General features: G+C 33.4%; 2 protein-coding genes across 2 annotated transcripts; both read right to left on the reverse strand.

Moving 5' to 3' along the window:
• Positions 1-12,620: 12,620 nt before the first annotated feature.
• On the reverse strand, positions 12,621-13,007 carry LOC109793204 (zinc finger protein 6). Its single transcript, XM_020352669.2, has one exon. The coding sequence runs from the start codon at positions 13,005-13,007 to the stop codon at positions 12,621-12,623; it is 387 nt and encodes a 128-aa protein (XP_020208258.2).
• A 4,504-nt stretch (positions 13,008-17,511) lies between these two features.
• On the reverse strand, positions 17,512-17,967 carry LOC109793205 (zinc finger protein GIS). Its single transcript, XM_020352671.1, has one exon. It carries the CDS (start codon positions 17,965-17,967, stop codon positions 17,512-17,514), a length of 456 nt encoding a protein of 151 aa, XP_020208260.1.
• Between the last annotated feature and the right edge of the window lie 1,237 nt (positions 17,968-19,204).

Here is a 19,204-nt window from a genome sequence, read left to right on the forward strand (position 1 = left end):
GGACTCAAGGGAGGTCGTAACTCAAAAGAGGGTTCACCTTGAGCAGAGTCTGGTTGCGTCTCCACATGGGTCAAAGGCTCTGGTTGGAGAACCCTATCCTCTTCAGCCTGAAGAGGAACCTCTATCGAAGCCATAACTGAGGCCAATGTTGCAACATCCACTGGGGAGGTAGGCAACTGATGAAATGAAAGGGTAAGTTAAAAGATTAAGTTAAAACACCAGAAAATTTGAAGTCGAAAGGTATGAGAACATGAACCTGTTGAGTTACTTCAGTGACAAGAGGTACGTTTTTCTGTATCTCTCGAGACATATCTTGAGAGGAGTCCAAGGGGATAATCTCGATATCCTATTGAGGAAATGTTAGACAAATCAAAAATACAAAGTAAATGAAAGTAAAAATCGAAATACCTTTGGAACAGATTTCATGGCGTCGCTGAGTAGCTTCCCGCCAGAAGGTTGATGGGATTTCTTGGGAAGAGGTAAGACCATCTTCGCTTTTCCCTTGTCTTGCTTTTTTGTGGTCGAGACCTGAATTGAAAAGAATTGAAAGATAAGTAATTAATTATGAAATATGAGCATGAGAATAACCTTGATGTTTGAATTAAATTACTTACAGTTTTGGTACTGTCCGAATCCACTCTTGGCTTTTTCGAGGTTTCTTGTTTCTTTGAGGTTTCGATACTCTGTGAAGTTGAAGCTCAAAAAGAGTGAGATAGAATATTAGAATATTAATGGAGAAAGGTGGCAATCGAGACAAGCCGTACCTTCGAACGCAAAGAAACCTTGTCAGCAGCGGTTTTTCTTTTTCGACCTTTCTTCGAAACACCTTCATCTTCGTCACTCTCCCAATCGGGAGTTGGATCAGGATGTCGAGGAACACGCTGAGGGATAGCAGCTGCAAGGTTGGACCAAAGAAGTGAGACAAGTTCGAGGTATACTCGAAAAACAAGTAAATGAGAAATATTTACCAGGAGGAGGGTTAATGTTATTGACCCAACATAATGGCCACCACTTGTTTCGAGGAAAATCGTACACGGAACATCGCACGTAGGTAACTTTACGCTTTACGGGAATTTCTTTGCGTTCAAGGTAAAACGGGTCGAGTGTTTTCACCCAAGGAGGATGAGATACATGTTTAACCAGGCCAAAAAGGGCATTTGGAAGAGGAGGTATATACTTTGGACAAAATTTTTCGAAATTAGTTTTACCGAGAGGGTTTATTACCTTTTTCGAGCGTATGTTCCGTTGTACCATTTTCGATAAGGACACAGAAGCGTCAAAGATGGTGCGGTGTACATTGTCAGGTCGATAACAAACCTTAAAAAATTGTTCAAATTGATAAATGATAAGTTGATTCTTGAAAGTACCTGGTTGTTTAGGCCCCTGCGAACAAGAGAGAGGAGAGTTGATCAGCTTCTTCAAAAATATATCGAAAGAGATAAGCTTATCAGTACAATACTGACACCACCAACGAAGGTAACATCTAGAAACTAAGAAAGAAGGTGAGAAGTTGCAAGGGGTAAGTGTAAGTTTCTTGTCAGGACGCAAAATGAATTGTAGAACCTCTTCATAGTTCCCAGATTCAACGCAGATGTCAGCGTCTATGCCTTCTTTTCGACGAAGGGGAAGAGGTTTCATCTGGCACAATCCAAATTGTCGGGCAAAGAGTTGAGGGTGGTAAGGGTAAACTCGAACATCTCTTTGCCTCATACCAGAAAAAAGTAGATCCCATGATAAAAAGCCAAACCAAGTCTCGATCATATCTGAAGCAATATCCCCCACTTGGTTGTTCTGTCGAAGCCAAGGAGGACCTATCAAGGAAGGTCGAATAAACGGAGCCAAGTCTTCACTGAATTCCGTGAAGTTAAGGATAGTCTCTATGTAGATTCCAAAATTATTTATAGAGCGCTTTCGAGGGGTTAAAGTTGTCAGTCGAGCCCCTTCGAGTTCACAAGAAGAGTTAAAGATCGAAGAAAGGGAAAGTTTTTTCTCGAAGATGGCATTGAGCCATAGTTGAAGTAACCAAAGTGGACCAGAAAGATTTCGAGGGCCGGATTCGCGAAATAGACTCTCAGAAGCTTCATCAAGGCAAGTGTAAAGAGAAGCCAATAGCAGTTTACTTAAACAAATCTTCTTCTTTAAGTGTAAGGCTTGCGCAAGAGTATAATAGTACTTTGGTACTTGAAGAGAAGGCGTGCAGAAAACACAAGCAGATAACCAGTATAATAAAAAAGCAATATGTTCAGAAGGTGAAACGGAAGTCCCAGGTTGTCCCATATGTGCGTTTATGAAAGCTAAATAGGTTTTCTTATCCCAAGAAATCGAAAGGTCCTTGATCGAAATTTCATCGTCGAAAATATCAGGGTAAAACCTATCTCCTAATGGGGACAAGCCAGTGATAGCAGCAATATCTAACAAAGTGGGGCAAACAAATCCACAAGGAAACTCGAAAGCTCTTGTCTCCCTGTTCCAGAAGAAAAGTGCGGAAAGCAACAATTGGGGCTCGAAGAGATGTAGGTCAAACTTTGCAAGCTGAATGAATTCTGAAATCCCCGTCTCGACCCAAGACGAACTCATGGCATCTTCCACGCGTAATAACCATTGAAGATGTCTATCCTTGGTAGGGGGAAATGCTCGAAAAATCTTAGTGGTATCTTTAAATAAAGAAAGGTCTATGGAGGGCAAGTAGATGAAGGGCAAAGCAGAAGAATCCTCTGGAAGCATAGTGTTACCAAATTTTTTCTTGTTTTGACCCATGAATGGTCCTAAAAAAGCATGAATATTACCATTCTCAAGAGAGAAGGGAAGAAGTACCTGAGAATTGTAAATCTTGAGACTGGCTTCTTCCATGCCAGGGATAGGCACGAAGGTCTCTTTGCCTTCAGGGATGGTATGCACTGGGGCGTTAGTCATCAGCAACGCTCCTCCCTGAGTAGAAGTGGCTGCAGCAGTAGTGGTGGTTGTAGCAGCAGAAGCCATTGTTGTGGACAAAACTGGGGATGACCCAGTAGTAGGGGACACCGTTGAAGCTACGGCGGCAGAAGTGGAAGCAGCAGAGGAAGCCATGGACGTTAATTTAGTCAAAGAAAGGTAGAAGAAAGTAAAGGAGCACCGGAGAAAGGAAGAAGTAGAAGACTTGAGCGTGAAGGAAGCAAATAGTGAAAACGGTGGTTAACCCTAGAGTGAAAAAGGATATAAAGGGGGTAAAAAATCTGATGGGCTTAAAGTGTAATGGGCTTAACAAATGAATTTTTAAAATTTAATGATTATAACAACTGCCAAATATTTTGGTAACAGCAAAAGACACAAACACGCGCCGTATATGCAGTTAATGTCACCTCAACGGTCATGTACATTAAATGCTGATTTTAGTGCGAGCCAGAGTAGGGTTTCATCGAAAGAAAATACTCCTATTAGAGATATTAGTTAAAGAGAACTTAGATAGGAATTCGAATCTTTCTAGAACGAACAATCAAGATCGAATTCCTAGGGGGGCATTTGTTGAGACCACTCGAAGTGATGAGACTCGAAAACGGTTTGACTAAGGGCATTGCCTCAAGATTACCATACATGGAAGACTTATATAACTAGTCCTAAAGGGGGGTACTCGAGATAAGGTCGAATTGAGATTCGAGAGTATTCAAGCTGGAAACAAGACTTCACATGGAAACATTCAAGATAGGGTCGAACATAACGCACTTCGGAAAAGTCGAACAAGGAAATGGCTAAGCCAGAAGCGGTTATCAAAATCAAAGGAGAGAATAAGAACACGTGGGAAAAGCGGTTTAAAGAAGTTATTATTCTGAACCACGTAGCAAATGTAGTGGGTAGTAGTTATGGGTTAAGAGCATACGTGTACAGAATTAACCACTCATTATGTCTCTATAAATAGAAAGATCACGGACCTCTTCAGGGTCGGAAAACTCATACTCTAACCAAATTCTGAAGCATTCTCTGCCTGCACATATGGCTTCCATGCAAGGAATCATCTTTGGGTATGATTACTTCTCGGCCACTTGTCTTTTCTCTTTTTAGGAGTAGGATTAGTGTAGTCTTTCTTTTCTCTTCTCTCCTTTTAATTACGTAGTTATAGACTTTAATCTTGTAATGTTTGAACATTATGTAATTTGAACATGATTTGTATTGCGAATGTATACATTGTTCATTCTATTCATATTGTTATTTGCATGCGGGAACATTGCTTGTTTGTTTTAATCGAAGAACATTTTGAAACAAGTAGTTGCTAAGACTTTTTCATCCTACTCTCCATTCGCGGTAACACGATAACACAGTAAAGCACCTAAATTGAAATACGTTCGTATGCTAGTCTAAATAAAAAGAACACAGGATTTGATGGTTAATTCCACCGTAAACAAAGGGACATTGAGGATGCAGCAGATAAGTGATGATCTAGGATTTGACCACTTGTCTGTGGAGGAAGCGGTTAAGTACCCTTTGCTATTGCCCTCACAGCCAAGGAATGGGTTCAGCTACGTTCCAAATGATGATATAATTAAAGATGACACTGTGACGATAAATGTGTCGCAATGTTAGTTGGGGCTCGAGTTTGGGCCTCCTAAGCTTGAGTTTGTTTTCATGGTACTGTTGTACTATATATGTTGCACTTCCTTTTGTTCTGGGAAGGGAAGATGCTTAGTCATCTACTGAAGATTCTATTATTTCTGAGCACTATCAATGAGTAATGATACAATAATTGTCTCTGAATGATATTAAAATATTAATATTTTTAATAAATTTATTATAAAATAATTATTTAATTCAATATTTTATAATTTAAATTAATATTTTAATCATTTGAAATGATTTTCGGAACGTGCTTTCAGACAACCTATCATTTTTCGCTGTGAATACCACTCGTTTCTCCTAGTACTCGTATTGGTATAGTTGTTTGATCAAATTTAGCAATTAAGTTAAACTTAATAAAGTGAGACACCTCCAAATAAAATATGTCTATGTTTGATTCTCCTGTAAGTGTTAGCAACCAGCTATGTTTAATGTATGACTGTTTGACCCTATGTATTAAATGGTTTTTAAAATTCTGAATTTATAAAGTAATTATTCTCCAACATATAAAATTCTAGAAAAATGATAGATGAAAAATCTTTCTTTAGTGATATCCATGTATTTTATCAACTCAACTAAAATACTCTACCTTAGTAACTCAGTATACATATATAATAGATGATAATGATATAGCTTGATAAGAAAAAATAAATGAAAATGATAAGTGTTGTTAATTAATTAAGTAGATATATTCATTCACTCACTCTATCTGGACCAAGGTTTGTGGTTTGCCTGAACCAAACCAAATAGATCTGATCATGCTGTGATTTTTATTTGGACAAGCAAAATATTTCATTAGAAATACATCATATTTCAAGATGAAGAAAGTTAACGATTATGGGTTGAAATCACTTGTCGCATTTTCCTATTTCTAATCCTGTGCGCCCAATAAAATTATAACACATCAATTCAAATGTTGAGTTCATGTATAAAAAAATTTAACTGAATATTAACATTGTTAGTGTAACTTCCTATCTTCTCTTTGCATGTTCACCTTCTCCGCCATTAACATGTCATCGATCACACACACCACACTATAATACTCATTTATGAATCAGAGATATATAGTTAATATTCATCAATCATGGATCATATTTTTCCCATATTACTTCTTGATTTTGTCATTTTACATTTCACCAAATGGCTTCTTAAATTACTAGGACAGTCAGATTATATGGAAGGGTGGAGTGAGGTGAATCCTTTGTGCACTTCAGTTTCACAATTCAGTTTCTTGCAGTGCTGACTCAAAATTGCAGCTATTGTTTGGGTTCCACTATTGGTAAATGTGATCACCTATTGGATTTTCATTAACGCATGAAATTTTGGACATTATGGTGCCACTATTAGTTTTAGATATTTCCTGGTGGGTAGTCTTGTTTGTCATGAGGGCACATTTTGATGTGGAACATGATATTATGAATATGTTATATATGGTAGAGAAGGTAACGATAAGAGCAAAGAGAGGAAGTTATGCAAATTGCATGTTAATATCTATTAAATTCTTTTATACATGAGCTGAACATTTTAATTGATATATCATAATTTTATTTGGAGTTGGAGGGACGTATTTGGAAATAGGAAAATGAGACAAGGAAATTCAATCCTAAGATTACACCATAAAAAACTGATAAAGGAAAAGTCTATCCAAAGAACAAGTTTCTATCCTTTAATGTATCCTATTGAAATATATGATAAAATCAAATTATAGTAAAACAAGAAAAATCACCTCACCTTTGAGGACAATTATAGAATTTATAGTATAGCAGAATAAAATAAAATAAAATAATTGCAAAAAAATTACCATCAAGAGCACAAAAAATTGGTTACTTTTTTATTGATGTAAATAGAGATTATCTTTAGGAGTGAGGTGAAGGTTAAGATATAATTAGTGTTCAAAATTTTATTATCAGTTTTTTCTTTCTTTCTTCTAAGGATAGTATATAGTCATTCTATTTTCAAAATGCAATAGTCCATTTCATTATTTTTTTTTGGACAACAAAGATAATTATATCACTTAGGTACAAAGAATACCTTAAACTCATATACAATATACTTAACAGACCTACATAAGTACCTTTTCCTTCTTAAGGGATGTTAATAGGTAATTTACCTTTAAACTAGTATAAATTACCAATTAACCAAGGTTTACACTTTAATATGTATGAAGGATAATTCCCCCGTAGCTTGTTGCAAACCAGCAGTACTTGTGCCCATGTTGATATAACAGATTTGCACTTGCTAAATACATTTTATTTCACTTCCATCCTTTGGCCCCCATATAATCAACCACCCCTCATGTCTAGGCTCAAGACATTACTATGTTGCCAAAGTGGTACTCGGACTTGTGTTTTGGCCTCCCATATTTGCATTGTCAACTTCATCTCTTCAGAATTGGTTAATTCCTCACTAGCCCTATTTTCTTCAAGAATACCCCGAACCATGTTTATTTTCCATAAGCCAAACTCTAATCATTGAATCTTTGTGGATAATAAGTAGTGCACCTCCCCTTCTAGTTCCTTTGCCTTGAATTAGTTGCATAATGACAGAAGACACGGACCCGGATTAGAAGCCCATTGGGAGAATGAATACTTGAAGTTTTTGTTCATACTGGACAGCCAGGACCATGAAGCAAATAATATGTCCTCCAGCAGCCTCTCTCTATGAACTTGCCCTTTTTTAAAGACACACTGATTTCTAAGGTTCCAAATGCTCAAAGTTGTGGCACACCACACTACTTGCCACTATTCAATCTCCAACGTAGATTTCAGTGGTCCAGGTATAGCTAGAAAGTGTTGATCTATATCTTGAGGCCAGGGAGCAGGAAAATTCAGCCAACTAAGCCATTGATTCCATATTGTGACCACCTTAGAACATGTACGGAATAGATGCGATGCAGTTTCAAGACTGGCTCTGTAGAATACACATAATCTATGTTGGGGCTCCACCTGAATATTCCTCCTAAGAAGGTTCTCCTTAGTTGGTAGAGCATTGATAAACAATCTCCAGACAAAAAAAGAGACTTTCGGAGGGACATGTAGTTTCCACATACATACAAATAGTTTTTGTCTTTCATTAGTTGACCTCTGTAAAGTTAAGAGTTTATATGCAGACTTTACTGAAAATTCTCCTGATGGTTCAAGCTTCAAATACCAAGAGTCATTCTTCAACTTCTTCATGGAGAAGGTATTTAAGATCTGATGTAGTGTCAAAATCTGATTTGCCTCTCAATCAAACCTCTCCCTCCTCCACCTAAACTCCCAAACCCATGTCTCATCTACCCACTACCCCATTTTGTGAACTGTATCCTGTTTCTGTTAAGAAATTAAGAATAACCTAGGATATAATATAGTTAGGCATTCCTCACCAGTCCACTTGTCCAACCAAAATAGAGTTTGTTTTCCTTCCCCCATTTTCCAATCCTTCGAATTATCAAACCACTTGTCTTCATTATCGGCTCCACAAGCCTTAAGCATATCCCTCCACCAAATTGAAGCCTTAGCATTGTTGTAACCTGTGCACAAATTAGGCTGATCAGCACCATACTTTGATAACAACACACGTGCCCACGTTGAATCAAGATTGTGAAAGAGATTCCACCTCCATTTTGCCAGAAGAGCTACATTAAAAGGTTGCAATATTTTTTATTCCAAGCCCTCCCCCTCTTTTGGCCTGGTAACTTTTTCCCATCTCACCCAAGCTATCTTCCTTATGTCGTCTGAGTAAGCCCATAGGAACTTCCTCTGAATAGAGACAATTTGTTTTACCACACTCTTTGGAGCTCTAAAAAAAGAGAAATAGAAGAGTGGCAAGGATGTTAGGACAGAGTTGATACCCTCCCTGCCATGGAAAGTGATTTGTGCTTCCACTTTGCCAACTTCTTGTTATACTTACTAATTATAGGTCTCCATGTCTCTGTTCTCCTCGGGTCTGCTCCTAATGGAATGCCCAAATAATTGAAAGGTAGTTGGGTCACGCTACAATTTAGTAGGTGTGCAAATCCTTCTATCACATTCCTTTCTACTCCCATCCCCCCAAAAATACTTTTAAAAAAATTTACTTTTAGACCAGCCACCAATTCAAAGCACCTGAGGATACTCTTCATAGTGATGACATTCTTAATTATTGCTTCTCCTATAAAAATTGTATCATCTGCATATTGTAAGATAGAGACTCCAACCTTCTTCTCTCCAACCTTCACTCCTGAAAACAAATTTTTTTCTACTAGCTTCCCTCATCAATCCTGTTAGACCTTCCACCACAATAGTGAAGAGAAATGGCAACAAGGGGTCTCCTTGTCTGAGTCCCCTAATCATTTTAAATTCCTCTGATGGACTGCCATTAATTAACACTAAAACATGAGCTGACTCCAAGCATGCCCGTATCCATTGAATCCATTTAGCGTCAAACCCTAGTCTTCTTAGCATATATTAGAGGAACTCCCAATTTACTGAGTCATACGCCTTCTCATAGTCCACTTTAAAAAATATGCAACTTTTCTTTTCCTTTTTGACTTCATCCAGGGTCTCATTTGCAATCACCACACTCTGTAGTAAATTCCTCCCTTCTAGGAATGCACTTTGTCTATCATCTATTACTGATGGTAGTACTTTCTTCAATCTATTAGCCAAAATCTTAGCTAGGATCTTGTACAAGCAACCAACCAATGAAATAGGTTTGTAATCACCTAAAGATTGGGGATCATCAACCTTAGGTATCAACGTGATGAACGTTGAGTTTGTACCTTTTGGTAGTTTACCATTTGCATGAAATTCTTTCAGCATTCTCACGATATCCTCCTTCACAGTTTCCCAAAAAGATTTGATAAACTTGAAATTGAATCCATCTAGACCTGGACTCTTTGAACTATCACAATCCCAAACTGCCATTTTGATTTCCTCTAGACCAATAGCAGCTGTTAATTGAAATTTCTCCCTGACTGAGATCTGTTTGAACTGAACACCTTCTAGAAGTGGTCTCTCCCAATGTTGTTCCATATTATAGTGGTGTTTGGATTACATTTATGTTAAACCTAACCCAATATTTTTTCAATCCATCCGTTTCTTCCTTTTGTGTTTTGAAATGTGCAAACGAACGTTTGATGCCTCTGAACCCAAGATTTTTCAGGTTGGATTATCTATCAAATGTTGATTAATTGGGATGATATAGGTTCTTTAAGAAGAGAGTCGTTGGTTCCTTATGGTCATTTTATTTGAATCTAATCACAATTCGATTGAGATATGAAATATATGAGATGGAAGCAAGTCGATCCAACAATTTAGTATAATATAGGATAAAATCTATTTTGGTCCCTTATAATAATTGTTTGTTTCAATTTGGTCCCACTTTTATTTTTGGTTTCAATTTGGTCCCAAATAAATTAATTGGTTTCAATTTAGTCCCTAATAAATTAATTGGTTTCAATTTGGGACTAACGTCCAAATTATTTAAATGGAGTTAACTATTGGCCATGTGGATGCCATGTAGATGCATAGGTAGATGCCACGTGGATGCCAATTTTTTGAAAACACCTGGAACCAGAACGGCCCGTTCTGAAACGGGCCGTTCCGGGATGCAAAATTAACACATCAAAAGTGCAAACCAAAACGACCCGTTCTGGTTTCAGAACGGGGCCGTTCTGGTTCAAGGTGTTTTAAAAAAATAGCATCCACGTGGCATCCACCTATACATCTACGTGGCATCCACGTGGCCAATAGTTAACTCCGTTTAAATAATTTGGACGGAAGTCCCAAATTGAAACCAATTAATTTATTAGGGACCAAATTGAAACCAATTAATTTATTATGGGACCAAATTGAAACCAATTAATTTATTTGGGACCAAATTGAAACAAAAAATAAAAGTGAGACTAAATTAAAACAAACAATTATTATAAGGGACCAAAATAGGTTTTTAGCCTATAATATATGAATATTAACATTATATATGATTTGCTTATAAAATAAAAGAGATATATATTTTACAGCATAGTATTCTAAAGTTATTCTAAAAATTGTATCCGATCTGGTTTTAAAACCTATCCAATTCACTTTGCCTAGGTCAAGACAGTGAAACAACTCAGATCTTGCTCACCTCATAACTAATTTTTGTATTTTTGTTAAAGTATTTTTTATGCTTTTTTTTTAAATTTTCTAACATGGCCCTTCTTAAAAAAAAAAAGGAGATGAAGCCTAATATATATATATATATATATAATATATATATAGAAGAGAGAGAGAGAGAGAGGAGAGAGAGAGAGAGAGAGAGAGGAGAGAGAGAGGAGAGAGAGACGAGAGAGAGAGAGAGAGAGAGAGAGAGAGAGATGAGAGAGAGAGAGAGAGAGAGAGAGAGAGAGGAGGAGAGGAGAGGAGAGGAGAGAGGAGAGAGGAGAGAGAGAGAGAGAGAGAGAGATGCGAGACGAGAGGAGAGAGAGAGAGAGAGAGAGAGGAGGTAATTTATATAATTCTTTTAACAAATACGTAATTATTAAAAACATTAAAGAGATCAAAATAAATCCAATTAAATTTCTCTTATAAGAAAAATTAACTTTGTATCTCAACCCTATTTAATTACAAGCTTCTTTATGATCTTTTTTCAGTACAAAAAAATTTCAAATTAGGATAAAGATAACTCTATTTAGGCTGAGAGTCAACCCAACAATCAATATATTGACAATTTATAGGGAGATTATGGATTAATTACCCTATTTCCAAGACAAGTTTGCATAGAAAAATATGTAGTATAAGAGAAGTCAAATTCGATCCCAGATTCTAATTAATAGAAAAGAATGAACTTAACTATTTATATCACTTTTACTTAAGAGGACAAGCTTCTTTGTCTAACATCACTATTAATTGATGAAGTATATAAGTTAAATTTAATTCAACTTACAACTTTGATTGATTTTATTTTCTTATATTATATGCTTAATGTCACATTTATTAAAACGATCAGATCTGGATTACACGATAAATAAATTCTCAATTGAATTTGAATTCAGGCACTTCTTTTCTCTTCTCCCCTTTCTCAATAGGTAATAAAGAAAGAGTTAATAAAAATATTACTACAACTACATATATTTTACAAAAAAATCATTCTCTATTTCTATATACAAATGAGTTTAATTTCATATATATTGCAACAAATTTGAAAATTCTGGGGTAGACTTGAAAAGATTCAATTCATAAGTAGTTATGATCATAAATACAACCTCATAAACTCTTTCTATTTCTAAAAAAGAGACAAGTATCACAAATCTATCATTTTTACGTAATGATAAAAATATGCACTTTGATAGAATTAGCTGGAGGATTGATAAGATGTTTGAGACCATTCAGCATAAATTTTCATGCTTTTCAATAATAATTCAAGCTCAATCACTCGTGCATATATTACAAGTCTGAATTTTATATTTTAAACCTAGAATGTAATGATATTTGTCAATTGATTAGATTATACAGTTCTAATCTATTCTCTCAAACTCTAATTCAATATTACATGTCTTATTTTCATATTTCAAACCTAGAATTTAATGATAGTTGTCTTTTCATTAGACTATACTATTCTAACCTATTCTCTCAAACTCTCAAGAGCATCTCTCATATGTCTTAGGAAACTTCAAATTTTTCAATCGCTAATTATACATCCATAACATAGTAAATTGAAAAGACTAAAAAATCATAACTTTGAAATGTTTTACTCATAGGGTTAATGAACACACCAAAACTAAGGCTGATCAAACCAACACTTATACACTTTATTTTCATTTTCGAGGTGCCTACACCCAAATACCATGGAGCGAAATTTATATTACAATCATCACAAATCCTCTTTCCTACCCAATTAATTTGCGCCTTTATTAAATAGCCAAATCCTAAACATACATTAATATACCATGGAGAGAAATTTATTAAAATCATTACAAATCTCTTCTCCATCTAACTAATTTTACACCTTTACTAAAACAGGCAAACCCTAAATATATATCTCACATCCCATATTTCTTAGAAGATAGCCTCAGTTCTAGATCGATATTGTCATCAACCCCCTACTACTAGGTGGCACGTACTTGGTGGTTGTGCCACAGGTAGCTTTTGTGATGACTCATCATGTGTCCAAAGCCGAGTTGCACCACCAGAAACATAGGTTGTTGATGCTTCTTGTGCAACCATGGGAGGTGTAACCGCGTGGAATATCTGGTTTTCTTGATGTGGAAGCATATATTCAATTTGGGCAAACCTAGCCATTTTTCTTTCTCTTCTATGCGCATTTTGGTGGCCCCCTAACGCTTGCGAATTATGAAACTCACGATGGCAGAATCGACACTTCTTGCTTTGGCCATTGCTATCAGTGGGATGAGTTATGGGGAAACCGAATAGCTTCAACGCTGAAGAAGAGGAAGGTTTCTTCTCGGAGGATGAACTCATTATGTTTCTAACATTAGGGGTGTGTTCAATTCTCTTGTACTGTATATGATGGAAATTAAAATTGATGATTGATATATACTTGGTTAAATCCCTGACCGTTGAAGTTGCAATTTGCAAACAATATATCAACGTCTATTGACACACAGAGTGGTTTCATTCTTGTCCATTCTTCAAATGTCGGATAGAATAAATCAAAATTTCAGGTCACATTATACTTCACTAGAAGTCTAACAGCTGTCATTTTTCTTATCATTATTGTACATTGCTAAATTGCGAATGTACAAGCCAATATATATATAAACTATTTGAATTATTATTAAAGACAGTCTTGTTTGAGATATTATTGGGGACAAATTTGCTCAAGTAAATTAAGATAATTTAGTAAAACTCTTTTTTCAAGTATTTATTATAATTGTATATCTAGAATTTGAGACTGATTAAATTTAAAATATTTTTCCACTAATTGACCCTCGTGTTGAGTATAATATGTTATTTTAAGTTATGCAAAATAATATTGTATTTCAATGTATTCGTTTTTACGCCAATGATCTTTTAAACTTAATAAAAGTTAAATTATGAACGTAGTTCAAAGCTAAGATAAATAGTGTTCAATGTTCTATCCTTTTCAAATCAGTGTATATTGATATTGTAGAATCCTTCCTTTTATCCTCTAAAATGACTTTGTGTAACACTTTTACATGAGGGTTATTGTACCCTTATACTAAATTTCTTTAAAAAAAAATTGTTTATAAAAAAGTAATATTTTTTGTACACCCAAATATTATATACATTTCATTTACACATTATTTATTTATTATTATTTATTATTATTATTATTATTATTATTATATAATATAATCTATTTATACTTTTCTTTATACTTTTTCCCTCTCCGTATAATATTCGGGTTTTCATGAAACATTTGCCTTATTTAAGCATAAAAGGTTGATTTAGTATATATATATATATATATAATTATTCTAATCCCTCACTTATTTATCCTTCTCATTCATACACAATTAGAAATATATTCTAAATTTAATTGAGAATTTTTTTTATTATCTCATTTTGTTGACAAATATCGTTATCCTTTCCAATATATAACAAAGTTATCCAAAGATCAACTTAACTTGATGTATCTTATACCATGCGGATGGAAGATAATGAGATATATGACTAAGAAAATACCACTGCTCAAGATTTTGAACTTCAAAGAGACGTGTGAATTTGCAACAAAATAATGATATTTGAATACTCACATCTTTCAAACACCTTCTGTATACCTCAATTTATTTTTATTTCTCTCTTCCTATCATATTACATAGCTATTAGTCTATCACTTGTTCCTACATTTTTTCTCTCTTTCTAGATGTAGTTTAATATTTTGCGGTGTCCAATTTTTTTCCTTTGCAATAAGATAATACAAAATTTGTTCAATTATTTGATACTATTAAAAGGAGGTTTAATACATCACTTACTTCCTGATTTTTTTTTAAATTCAATTAAGTTCTTAAATTAAAATAAATTACAATTAAGACTTTTTTTTATCTTTTCTATAATTTTGTAATTTAGTTTTCATAGTTAAAAATTTATTTACGATCCATAAAATTTTACAAAATATTCTTGAATTGTAAATGAATCACTAAGAATAATAATTTAAATAATTATATATGTATGCAAATATTAAAAATATTTTGTAAAATTTTATGAATTGTGAATAAATTTTTAACAAAAAAATAAATTAAAAAATATATTCTTTTATAGCTTTGAGATCTAATGAAAAAAATTCAAAAAGTTTATGGACTAAATGTTGCATTTAATCTTAGAAGAAAAAAAATTAAAATGAGCTTGAGGTGTATTATCTAGGATTGGACCACTTGTCTATGGAAGGAGCGGTTATGTACCCTTTGATATTGCCCCCCACAGGCCACAGCCAAGGAATGGATTCAGCTACCTACCAAATAATGATACAAAGAGGACACTGGTGACGATGAGTGTGTCGCAATCTTAGCTGGGGCTTTAGTTGGGGCCTGCTCCTAACCTTGAACTTGTTTTCATGGTTCTGTTGTACTATATTTTCTAGGTAATCGTGTTGCACTTCCTTTTGTTCTGGGAAGATGCTAATGTTAAGTCATCTCCTGTAGATTCTACTATTTCTCACCGCTGCGAATACCACTACTTTGTTTATCTTTCTCCTAGTGCTATTGATCAAATTTAGCAATCAAGTGAAACTCAATAAAGTGAGACGCGTCCCAAATAAAATATCTCTATGTTTGATTCTCCTGGAAGTGTTAGCAACCAACTATGTTTGAGTGTTTGACCCTATGTGTTATTTAAATTTTGAATTTATAAAGTAATTATTGTCCAACATGTAAAATTGTAGAAAAATAAAAGATAAAAAATCTTCTTCTTTAATGATATTCATGTATTTGATCACTTCGATCAACTTAAATACTCTACCTCAGTAACTCAGTATACATATATAATAAATGATAATGATATGATGTGACAAGAAAAAATAAATGAAATGATAAGTGTTGTTAATTAAGTAAATCTATCCATTCACTCACTCTATCTGAGCCAAGGTTTATGACTGCCTAAACCAAAACAAATGGGCCTGATAAAGCATGTTGTGATTTTTCTTTTTTGGATATGAAAAATATTTCATTAGAACTAAATCAGAGCACCAAGATAAGCGGAGTTTAGGATTATAAAATAAAAGTCTATCCAAAGAACAAGTCCCTATCTTGTAAAGCATCATATGGAAATATATAAAAAGTTGCACTAGAAAAACTACCCCACTTCAGAGGGCATTAATAGCAAAGCAACATAAAATAACCAACAAATAAAAATAAAAATAAAAATTCAAAGGTTTACCCAACAAGAGCACATCAAATTGGTATGTTTTTTAATTGATGCAAATAAAGATTATCTTTAGGAGTGAAGGCTAAGACATATTGGTGTTCAAGTTTTTATTAAGACTAGGTTTGCATTTTTTGTTTTTCATCTAATGATAATATACAGTCCTTCTTATTTCGAAATGTATTGGTCCATTTGATTGTGTTGTAGTTGGGGTCAGCACAATATATAGATTTGATTGGATTTTGACTATATCATTTATTTGAATTCAATTATAAGTTGATTAAAAATTAGGTGTGGGAACAAAAAAAAATTGAACTAAACTATAAAAAATTAAATTATTTGTAAAAATATTGAACTGAACTATTTAAAAAAAAAACTAAACTAAACTAAATTGTTTGAAAACTAAATTGAACTATAAAAAAATTGAGCTATTTTTATGAAAGTGTAAAAGTTAAATGTGTTTAACATGTTCAATTTTAATATGGATTAACTCGATAGTCCAATGACCTAAGCTTAAAAAAAGTTATTCAAAAAAATTATGTCAATTTTGTCGAACCAGACTATATTGGTAGACTAATTTTTAGACTTGAAATCCATTGAATTTGTTTGAATCGATTTTTTTTTTTTATATTTTTTCCTATAAAAATGTTAGTAAAATAGAAAATAAAATAAAGTTTACAAATGTGTCTCATCTTGATGAATTAACGAGTTAAAAATATTTAATTCAAAGTATCATAATAGTTTAATGTAGTTTTGAATTGTAATTTAGTTTAAATTTTTATAATACAATTCAATTTAATTCAATAAAACAAAAAAAAATAATTCAGTTCATTTGAATTAATATATAATCCAATTCAATTTACATGAATTATTATTAAGTTCAATACAATTTTTATTAGGGTTTAGAATTTAAAGTTTAAAATTTAAGATTTTTATAAGTTCAGTTAAATTCATTTTGTTCACCACTAATTAAAACCCAAAATATATGATTTTGTTGTGGTGGTTGCTTTGTCCTGGTAGCTATAAGTTGGGCTAAACACTATAAATGAATTTAGTTTAACTTATATTTGTCTTTATTTTGACTAAAATTTATAAAGTGATTGTTCAACATATTTATTTATTATGCTTTAGATTTTTGAATTTTTATTTAAAGTGATTATTGTCCAACATATTTCGACAACTCATGAGACTATACAATTCTAACCTATTTTCTCGAACTCTAAGGAGCACCTCTCATCTGTCTCATATATATGATTGACATAATGTGTTTCAACAACTAATTAAACTTCCATAACACATTCATTTGAAAAGGCAAAAGAAAATCAAAACTTTGAAAAGCTCTACTCATACGATTAATGAACACACTAAAATTAAGGATAATCAAACCAATACTTATACACTTTATTTTCATTTTCCAGGTGCCCTACACCCAAATACCACGGAGAGAAATTTATATTACAATCATCACAAATTTGTGACCTCTCCTACCCAATTTTTTTGCGCCCTTACTAAAATAGTCAAACCCTAAACTTAAATTAAAATACCATGGAGATAAATTTATTAAAATCATTACAAATCCCCTCTCAATCTAATTAATTTTACACCTTTACTAAAACAGTCAAACCCTAAATATACATATATCTCACATCCCAGATTCTTTAGAAGAGGTTGCTAGCCTTAGTTCCAGATCAATATTATCCTCATCAACCCCATCAACCCCTACTACTAGGTAGTGCATACCTGGTGGCTCCACAACAGGTAGCATTTGCGATGACTCAGGTGCTGTCCAGAATCGAGTTGCACCACCAAAACTAGAGGCTGATGATGCTTTTTGTGCAACTAGAGGAGGTGTAACTGCGTCGAATGTTTGGTTTGTTTGATGTAAATACACATATTCAATTTGGGCCAACCTAGCCATTTGTCTTTCTCTTCTATGCGCATTTTGGTGGCCCCCTAACGCTTGCAAATTCTGAAATTCACGATGGCAGAATGGACACTTCTTTCTTCGAACATTGTTGTCCGTTGGGGACGTTAGAGGGAAACCAAATAGCTTCAGCACTGAAGAAGAGGATGGTTTCTTCTCTGAGGATGAACTCATTATGTTTCTAACATTAGGGATATGTTCAATTCTCTTGTGCTGCATATGTGATGAAATAATTGATAATTGGAACTTGGTAATTATAGCATTTATCTTGTCCACTCAGGGAAAAAAAACTTTTAAAATTGATTATTTTTTATTTTTAAAATTAATTTTCTAAATAATCTTAAAAGAGCCAATTTTAAAATTTGAATTTTTAAAATTTGTTATTAAATGATCTTAAAAATATATCTTTAAAATCGATTATGCAATCTTCTAAAAGTTTTAACTTCTAAGATGAATTATGTGATAGTCAATTTTAAAAATTAAAATTTTAAAAGTATTAAAATTATTTATAAAAATGTCCCCACTTTTAAGATTAATCTCTTTTTAATGATCTTAAAATTTTAATTTTAAAAATAATTTTTACACTAGTAATTATTTAAATGTGGATAGATCAATCTAAATTTCATGTCACAATAAAACTTAATTGAAGTCTAAAAACTTTAAGATGTCACCTAACTTGCATTGTTTTTTTTTTACACCAAAACATTTAAATAGTTAATTATAATCACATAATTGTGAGGATAAAAATGATTTCAAATTTTTTACGAGTGGAAATAATTTACTAGTACAAAAGAGACATTTTACGTATGTTATTTTAGATTTTTTACATCAGAAAAAAGTTTGACGTCAATATGGGAGACGTAAATTTACATTGGGTGTTTTAGCCGACGTAAAATTACGTCGGACATCCTCCACGTTCGACGTAAAATAGTTGACAGACAAATTAAAAAATAATCTCAATCCATGAACACGTCCAAAAATATCGTAATGCATCAATCCAATCGGCGAGATAGGTTCAGAATCAAAAATGGGTTTCGTCGCTGTTGTCATCACCGCTCACTGTAACCGAAAAACATCCAAAGGTCTCATACAGTTGCCAGAAATCCCATTCAATCGCTGGTGTAACACTTAGTAAAAGTTGCACTGGTGTCGTTTGAACCCTTTTTATAAATATATATATAGGGAGCATATCAATCAAGTGAAAGAAAATTTATTATGAGAGATGAGAGGGTTAAAATATAACTCTTAGATTAATTTCCTCTCACTTGATTAAACCCCAAATTTTCTCTCACTTAATTAATCTAATGATTATATTTTAACCCTCTCATCTCTCATAATAAATTCTCTCTTACTTAATTAATCTATATATATAATAAAAATCAATATTAAATATTACTTACCTTTACAAATA

This window comes from Cajanus cajan, chromosome 11, assembly GCF_000230855.2.
Source record: "Cajanus cajan strain Asha chromosome 11, NIPB_CcT2T_4, whole genome shotgun sequence".
Classification (NCBI taxonomy): domain Eukaryota; kingdom Viridiplantae; phylum Streptophyta; class Magnoliopsida; order Fabales; family Fabaceae; genus Cajanus; species Cajanus cajan.